The sequence below is a fragment of the Nuphar pumila genome, chromosome 3 (genome assembly GCF_984573655.1).
Source record: "Nuphar pumila chromosome 3, dmNupPumi1.hap1.1, whole genome shotgun sequence".
In the NCBI taxonomy this organism is placed as follows: domain Eukaryota; kingdom Viridiplantae; phylum Streptophyta; class Magnoliopsida; order Nymphaeales; family Nymphaeaceae; genus Nuphar; species Nuphar pumila.
In genome coordinates, this window is record NC_143251.1 from 41,154,989 (window position 1) to 41,164,419 (window position 9,431).

Below are 9,431 nucleotides of genomic sequence, written 5' to 3' on the forward strand. Positions count from 1 at the left end.
AGATAACACCCACCCCCCCCCCCCCCACATCATTTTACCATATCAGTAAAACCCATTATTACAAAAAACTGCAAAAAAGGAAGCACCACACAGTAGGCACGCATAAAACAAATAAAAGTTAAAAGCATGCAAAGATTTTACCATATAAAGAAAGGAAACAAATGGAAGAAAAGACCATCAAATAAAAAAAAAAAACAATCACAATTACTCTCAAGTCATTTTTCCTTTAGCCAAATTTGCTGATCATCCTACAAGAAGAAACTCACTCACAGACACACACACAATGGCTAAACGAGTCAATACCCGAACCACCACCCTTTTACATCGCTTCAGAGAGAACAACCAACTTTTGCTCCACTGTCAATTGCTCGCTACGTTATGCATGGATCCATTTGGTGCAAGAGCGGTTCGTTCTTGACTCAAACCTTTCCTTTTTAACACCATTAATGACACCTACCAAACACCATATTCCCTTCTATTACACCAAAGAGCAGAGATGGCTCGGGACATAAAAAAAAAAAGGCAAGAAAATGACTAAAACCACCCCGAACTCCATCGACCAAAGAGACTCTCACCCCTCGGTCGATCCGTCTAAATTCAAGGTCGTTTTGGTCATTTCGCCTTGGACGATAGAGCCTCAGTGCAGCACCACTTTTATTTTCCATTTTCTTATTTCATTTTCCATGAGAGAGTAGGTCATGGGTCAGTTCTCGCAATGAAGGGCAGCTTTGATCTTCTGAACGGTGCAAGAAATGAGGTTGTTGACAGTCTCTACGGACTCGACCGTGAGCTTGGCGGTGGGCAGGCTGTTCACCAGGATCTGGAAAGCCACGGTCAGCAGTGAGCCCCTGATCCTCGCAGGCGGGTTCATCCCGCCGAGCTGAGGCGGCGGCCGGCAGCCAGGGCCGTCAGGCAGGATCGCGAACCCAGAAGGCAGTAGTGCGACGTAGGCCGAGTCACCGCCGTTCATCACGACGTGTATTGCCGGTATGTCAACCGGCGCATAGACCACCAGGCTGCCCGATGCGTCAGTGCACGTCTCCTGCAGGATCAGCATGCTGCTCTGGTTGGCGTTCATGGCCTGCGGAAACCAAGCCACAACAAACCAACCCCTTATCTCTCGATACATCATACAATTCAAAGCGATCAGTCAAACGAAAGAGAGAAAGAAACAAATAATCCAGAAACAAGGAGATTATGCACCAGTCGATAACGCAATTTTCAAGAACAAAATAGTTGTCAAACAGTAACCAAAACATTTAAACAGAAATAAATATATTCTGACGTATTCTCTAGTCGATAATGTGATTTTAAAGAATAAAATAGTTACCAAACAGAACCAAAACAACGTTTTTCCAAGCGTGTATTGAAAAAATGCGGATTCCATCCTTGCTGAATGAGAATGACCAACAATGTACAACGCATGCAATCTTTTCATTAATGACAAATATATCCCCAAGCGGACCAGGCGCCATTTTTTTCCCGCAGGAGGAATACGAATCGCCTTGTTTGTTTTTCAGAATGTAGGAAAATTCGATGAGATTGAAACAAAAACAGAGAAACGTTAGAATAGTTTTCTGGGGGAAAAATAGAAGGGATGCTAAAACTCACGCTAGCCCGTAGGAGGGACACGCAGTTGCTGTTATCCTGACCCTTGATGTGAGCCATCTCCTGCATCGGCCCGCCGTTGGACAGGATGTCCCACTCACTCCGGAGCCGCTCATCACGCAGGAAGTCAAACAGGCGCTGCGGTGAGACCGGCAACCAAACCGAGGTCGCAGCGCTGAGCACCACGCCAGGCGGCTCACCAGGGTCGTCGATGCTCTTCCTTGTCATCACCCGGACATCCTCATCGACATTGCCAGCACAAAGCTTGTTCCACTCGTGCACCGTTGACGCGCACACACCTGCGCAGAAGTTGTTCGTCATGCGCTGCGCCAGCTTCAGCATGCTCCGGCGTCCCGCCGGAGTGATCACTGCAACCAACAAAAAACACCATCATCTCATTCTAGATCGAGCTCAAACCAGAACAGAATCAAATGCGCCATTGAAAAGTTCGATCGTCGATCAAGGCATACCGGCGTGATCACGGCTGGGCACGCTCGACGACACGAGGATGGCCAGGCACTCGCATTGTCTCTGCAGGGTAGCAACCCACCTCTGTGCACCGAACCCCATGCCCGAGCTCAGCAGCGAGCGATACAATTGATGAACCGCACCCTCATCGTACTCTGCGTGCTCGATCCACACCACCTTAAGCAAAGTCAACGACCCACATCAATTTCTGGGTTCAACTAAACCATTTTTGTGCACCAAGAATAGAGAACCCTTAAAATAATACATTATACATAAAAATATACAAGAAGACAATGGTAGACAGATTGAAATCCGGGAGAAATGGGAGAGACAAACACGAAGAAATTTATACATATATTATATAGGCATTATATAGTCTTAAAAAAACACCACCAACAGCAATACAAGGAGCCACTGTCGGTTGGAAGATAAATGATTGCTGAATAAACTAATATTGAATAACAAGGAAGCATTTTTGGGGAAGCTCAGAACAAGGATTCCAAGGGGAACCCCATATTGAGATTTTGCAACCAAGACTTTCTGAGGTATGTGAGCTGTCACATGGGACACGACCACTTTTGTAGAGTTTTCAATATAACCAAGTATATAAAGGGACACGAATCGAGGGCCAAACTGGAGTATCATTGTGAAATGGGTATAGAGAGATGGAAGAAAATGAATGGAAAAATCAGTCTTTGCTGTAGTGGCTAGACTGGGGATATCACAATCCCACATTGAATGTCTTCGCTAGGGAAAAATGATAACTTGGGGAGTCACTTTATTGCTTATGGTGGGCAGAAGCATCTATACCCTAAAAATATATTCCCAGCAAACTTTATCAGATTATTATGACGGGAGAGGTGCCTAGGGAGGAGTTTCAGAAAGAGGAGAAGCATCCATCCTCTAAAAAAGTAAGTTTGCATAGGGAGGGGGCCCTATCCTATAGACCATAGATCAGTAGCAGTAGAAATTGTCAACTGCTTCACCGTGGTATGAACGAGGAGTTTACCCTAACGCTAGATTCAACATTGGAAAAATGTAATACCGCATGCCAGACGGAGCTTCACTGTTAATCAATTTCTCCCCCCCCCTCCTCTCTCTCTTTATATATGTATAGAAAGTGTTAACTGCTAACCACTTTTCTAGATAAGCTCCTTGTTAACCGGTCTTTAGAAGGGTTTCAGTGTTTTTGTTACTTTTGGATCATCTGATTCCAATAAGCAGGTAGTTTTTATAAAGTTTTAAAATGAGCGGTCTAAGATTTAAGTAATACATGAGGAAAACCCTTCAGCTAGCTAAAAAAGTGGTTAGCAGCTACCACCTCTCTCTCTCTCTCTCTCTCTCTCTCTCTCTCTCTCTCTCTCTCTCTCTCTCTATATATATATATATATATATATATATATATATATATATATATATATATATATATGTGTGTGTGTGTTCACCTTGGAGTAGCCATTGGGCATATCTTGGACCACACAGCCCGAAGGGAGTCTTCTACAACTCATGTAACCAGCAGTAGTTTGGCTCTCCCTAATGCTGTCGATGGAGACATCAACCACAGCCCATACGCCTTCAGCATGCTGCTTGCAGAATCTGAGAAAACGAACTTCTCGGATTGGCACTAGGGGAGAAAGAACTTGAAGCTCGGCATGCATCTGTGGACATTACGAGACAAAAAATACTTCAGACCAACATAAGAGAAGGGACTAAAATTCAAATGTGAGTGCCCATGGAGTCGCAAACTGGTTGAAATTTGCAGAAACATTACCAACTGAAGGGCACCATTTCGCGTCCCACCCAAGCCGCTTGAGATCACATCAGTGGTGGATGACCTTGCAATTATACATGGGAACATCTCCCCCCAACGATTCTATGAGACAGAGATAGAACCAATTAGACCTTTTATGCTCTCTTCAATAGATTGTTCATTTAAATCTGATAAATGAGTGTCAAGGCTTCAATTGGAAGGCCTACATAATCAGATAAAGTAGCACAGAAGACGATGATCAAATCAAACAAAGAACAACAACAAAGAGATTCCACCAAGAATGAGATTACACAAGCAAGATTCCAACACAAATGTCACTAGTAAAAGAGAAACCCAATCTAATCACAGTGCCTGGTCAGTTTTCCAACTTAGCAGAGAACTAATGCAATTAACAAGTTCACAAAGGTATGCGTAACAAATAGAACAGCAAACAGATAAAGGAGAACGAAATTCAAATGTATTACCGGATCCATGAGAGTTTCAACCAGTGGCACACTGTTTATGATCACCAGGCCACTCTCCCTAGTCGCCTCCGTGACATATCCAACAGGCTTTGGACCTATACAGCGAGGGAATGCTCGAAGGTATTCCTCGTAATTGAGGGTCTCTCCCCCACCTTCCGAGCTCGGAATCCAGAGAGGCCGGTCAGTGTTCGCCATCTTCACAAGCTCATCCATGGCGACCAAGGCCAGCTCTGCAAACATCGACCTCTCGAAGCTCATCACATTGGGAGGCCTCGGCGGAACAACGCCTATGGCACCGCCACAACTGAACTCAGTGCCGGAAGGCAATGTGGCGGTAGCCCCGCCACTCAATCGACCGAACCCATTGCTTCCCACCGCGAGCTCCAGAGACGAACTCGGGATAGAGGGAACGGAAGCCATGGTCGACACAGGCCGGCCGAAGAACTTGCCTGCAAGAGCACAAACTCTATCCAATTCGTCCTTCAGCCTCGCGTTTTCAATCCGAAGATGCTGTTCCTCCAGCGAAATCTCTCCGAGCATCGCGGGTCCTCCGCAATTGCTGCAAATTGGATTCCTCATGGCGTCCCTAATCGACATGTTCTCGGCTAGAAGCTTATCGTTCTCTTGCCTCAGTATAGAGTTCTCATGGCGTTCCAGTTGAGTCTGTTAAAATGGCTCCCACATACACATAAGAAAATAAACAAACCCACAATAAACACCAAACAAGAAATCACCACAACCACCACCACCACCACCACCACCAACTCTTGAATAATAGAAGAAAAAGGAGATAAAAAATGCTACCTTCATTTGGGTACGCCTATTTTGGAACCAGAATTTAACCTGCCTGCTCTCAAGATTCAATCTTTTACTCAATTCCAGTCTTTGCTTCTCATCAGGATGAGGGCATTCCTTGAAAAGGCTACAGCAAAAATAAATAAATAAAGAATACCCATCAATATCATCCTTCAAAAAAAAAAATTAAACTAGATTTTCTTACGATTCTAGCTCCTGAATCTGCTGGGGAGTATGCCTATGATATCTTTTCTTCTTTGGGGGATTATCACCGTCTTGTTCATCACCAGACCCACCCTCCACATTATCACTGCCTGATCTGCTCTCATACCCATCATCCTTAGTCCTGCTGGCTTCAAACTCACCAACACCACTACCACCACCAAGTCCTTGACCATCCATCCCTCCTCCACTACCACTGCTTGTCTGCCACAAGAACCCAAAATTTCTCAATGAAAAAACACAAAGACGGATAACCACAAGAAGAGATGAAGGACTGAACCAAGATTACCAGTGCTAAAGATAACCCAGGAGAGCTAAACATGCTTTTAGAGGATCTGGGCATCACAGAAGGGGCAACAAGCCGGGGATAAGCGATTGCACCCACAGGCATATTGTAAGGCAAATCTGTCACTATCCTTGCACCACCAGAGTTCCTATCCAGAAAACCCCCAAAACTCATCAAACCCACCTTTAATCTCCTTTTTATCCCCTTCAATTCTTCCCTATCATCTCACAAAACCCATTTACCATACCCCCAAAAAGGGAAAAGAAAAGAAAAGCACCACTAAAAATATAAAGAAAAAATGGAGAAAGAATAGAGGCGGCAAAAGCATACACAGAAATATATGAACTAACGCCTCCAACTCTCTCTCTCTCTCTAGAAACTGAGAGAGAGAAAGAGTGAGAAGAAAGGGAAGCAAGAGCAAGGAAAGACATCTCCGTACAAATCAGGGAACTCTTTCCTTGCTAGCTTATAGCTCTTCATTCTCACTCCCCCTCTCTTTTCTCTCTGCCTACCCCTTCAAAAACCCTACCTTTTCCCACTCTCCTCCTTGCATGCACCCCCCCAAAAAACACCTCGCAGAAGAAAAGAAAACCAAGATCTCTTCTTAATAAAAAAATGAAATAGAAGCAAACCCAAATCTTCAAAACTACAGTGGAAGAAGATAATCAACCATGTGGACGCAACCAGACCTTACAAATATTAAAAGGAAATGAAGGAGAACTCTAGAGAGGGACAGAAAGAGAGAGAGATTGGTTGACCAGTACCATTTCAAAATGTGCCCAAGTAAAAACAAAACTTGGGCAGAGTTGAAACCTTTGAAAGATTACTAAACACCGAAAGAAAGCAGGTGGAAATGGCCTTCCTAGTCCTTGTTTTAGACCACTCACTTTCTCTCTCTACCCTTAACCCATTCCACCGCTCCTTTTTCACCTTCCTCTTTACCACGAGCGACGCTGTAAAAACTGCAGATTCATGCATTCCACCTTTCTCCTCTCCTGCAGACTAATCGTTACTACCATGAAGAGAGCAACATAAAAAAAAAAGATAAGAAAAAGAAAAACAGTACGAAGATGAAGGGCAGGCTCTGCTGCTGCTGACTTTGTGTTCTGCTCTGCTCTATCCCCAATATAGCCTTTTCTACTTAGTCAAGTGTTTTTTTTTTTTTCTGCTCGCTTTTTAACCCACTTTTACCCTCCTTGGTCCTCTACCCCTTTCCCCATCTGGATGAAGCAAAATCCTTTTCAAACTAAACGCCTCGAATTGGTTCTGAGCACAAATAGTTTTTGGTGACTAGGAACTAAACGTCTCGAATCGGTTGTGACTCGGAACAGCGTCTCGTACTGGTTATGGCTCGGAACTTTTTTTTTTTTTCTAAATGATAGATTATGTTCTACCAATGACTGAACGTGTGGCACTGGCAGGTCGTTTCTGTCAATGATGTGTTTTGAAATATCATTGTCAAAATATCCCGATATTTTTGGAAATTTCACGAAGATATTGTTGCACTTTGTCAGTCGTTGTATGCCCGTTCAACATACCGTGATACTTAATGTGCCCACCCCACTGCAAGGTAAAACCCAAGTGAGGTTACAAAGCTCCAATTAAAGGCATCAAACACCCTGGACCTTCTCCCAAGTCCGCTGCCAATTGGTACACCCGTCCGTGCGGGTGTGTGTTGTTTGAAAGTATTCTTACTCTGGTTTGAATGCATTATCAAAAAGATTACCAGACTTGTCAAAACCAACAGCAGAGATGCACACAAATTCAAAGGTTTTTAACGTGGTTCTATCACTAAGATCTACGTCCACATTTAATCATCTCACCATTTCTCTCTTAATCATGAGAGAGAGAAGACCAACAATTTATTTATAATGTTGTCACTGGGTTACACCATTTTGGAGGGGAGCCCTCCTGTTTAGAAACAAAATAGAGTCTAGCATCCTTAAGGAAGTTAGCATTAGGAGGTTTCTCAAGATTCTGAACTGCATTAGGAAGGTGAGACTCTTTGGAACTACATCTCTTGATCTTTTTGGAATCTTCTTTTTGCAACTGATGAGGACTCCCTTGATTGAGATTCTCTTTTCGTGAGGACTCTGTAAAGCTGGGAACACCCGCACCCATGGGAGATGTGTGGGCCATGTGAACCGTGTGGTGTTCTCTAACAATTCTACACTGGCCATTAGCATAGGGGGGTAAGTGACCATTATATCAATATGGGCGTGTTTGAAGCTATGGGGTTCTTGCAAAATCCAATGCAATCATGAACGCTCCACAAAATACCTAAAATATAAAGATCTTAAGTTCGACGCACCCTCAATCATATTTAATACTTAGCCCATATGTTTAAAATTTGAAACTATAGGGATCAATGACTTGTGTGCTCACTGGCTACTCCATTGGAAAAATGCCCTAAGTTTGTTTTTTTTATGAAGAGGAACCCTCGCCGAGCATGGAAAAGCCTAGCTAGGTGAGGCCCCACGACCACCCTGCCTTATGTGGCCCATCTTTGAAAGCTAAAGACATACCCATGCGCTAGCGGAGTTTAGTCCTGTGCCTTCATCTCAACCACCCTGCTAGCTACACGGGTGACTCCATGGTGGTCTTTCCATATGTTATCATGTCTTTCTTATTTTTAGGTTAAGGATGAACTATAATCACACAACATTCAAAGATGAATTAACCAATGCTTAATCTAATTTTAACTTATCTTGCCCAAGTTAGTGATATTTTGATGTGTTTATTCTCACATTCATGGTCTTTCTTATTTTCAAGTTAACTTATGAAAAGTTGTGAGAGATATGAGACACTCAACACACCGAGTTTAAGTGGTTCAACAATGAATGCCTACATCCACGAAAAGGTAAGCTCTCTTTATTTTCTTTCTTTTTCTCTTTATCTCTCTTACACGATTTTTTGAGAGACTCCATTAATATACAACAAGTCTATTACATGGCTCAATAAAAGAAGTCTTCTCATAATATGAACTTCTTAATTTGCAGTGAATCCCCGTTACTATATTCTTCTGGGATTCAAGTTTCCATACAAGGTGGGGCATGCCATCCTGGTGGTCCTACACTACAAGAAACCTGTGGATTAGCGACGACGTAAATCTGTCGCTAAACGGTTTAGCGTCGGATTAGCAATGAATAACTTTCATCGCGATTTTTTCGACGTAAGTAGTGACAAAACTTATCCGTTGCTACTGTCGTCGCTAATTTATGACGGACATAATCCATCACGAGTCATTCGCTATTTTAAATTAGCGATGAATAATATCTGTCGCTAATCCATCATTAAATTTTAAAAAAAAAATTAAAAAAAATTGCTCTCTGCCGGCGCGTTTTCCGGCAAGGAGCAAATTTTTTTGCACAGGCAGGTTCCGACGTTGGGACGCTCTTCCGCAGCGAGCCAATCACGATAGAGGGCCTCAGGCGAGGGACAGGCAAGACGAGCGGTGGAGACCGGCGAGGGACACCGCCGAGAGGAGGAGGATGGCGCGGGGGAGAGGTAGCGTGAGGAGGAGGAGACCGGCAAGGGGCACCGCCAGAAGGAGGAGGACGGCGCAGGGGAGAGGTAGCGGGAGGAGGAGGACAGTCCGGGGGCCGACACCAATCACGCTCGGAAGGCCTCAGGCGAGGGAGAGGCAGGACGAGTGGTGGAGACCGACGAGGGGCACCGTCGGGAGGAGGAGGATGGCGTGCGGGGGAGAGGTAGCGGGAGGAGGAGGACGGTCCGGGGGCCGACGCCAGTCACGCTCGAAGGGCCTCAGGCGAGGGAGAGGTAGGACAAGCGGTGGAGTCCGACGAGGGGCACCGCC

General features: G+C 44.5%; 1 protein-coding gene across 2 annotated transcripts; it reads right to left on the reverse strand.

Moving 5' to 3' along the window:
- Positions 1-204: 204 nt before the first annotated feature.
- Positions 205-6,272, reverse strand: LOC149842692 (homeobox-leucine zipper protein ANTHOCYANINLESS 2-like). 2 transcript variants are annotated; one of them, XM_089999366.1, is made up of 10 exons: positions 6,144-6,272; positions 5,618-5,762; positions 5,312-5,532; positions 5,116-5,233; positions 4,312-4,974; positions 3,848-3,949; positions 3,522-3,734; positions 2,079-2,253; positions 1,612-1,976; positions 205-1,081 (listed from the first exon to the last, which is right to left on the reverse strand). In XM_089999366.1, the coding sequence occupies exons 2-10, from the start codon at positions 5,717-5,719 to the stop codon at positions 704-706; spliced, it is 2,337 nt and encodes a 778-aa protein (XP_089855492.1). In that variant the 5' UTR covers positions 5,720-5,762; positions 6,144-6,272; the 3' UTR covers positions 205-703. The 2 variants fall into 2 exon arrangements, with proteins under 2 accessions (XP_089855492.1, XP_089855491.1); XM_089999365.1 differs by lacking the exon at positions 6,144-6,272 and having other exon boundaries at positions 5,618-6,106.
- Between the last annotated feature and the right edge of the window lie 3,159 nt (positions 6,273-9,431).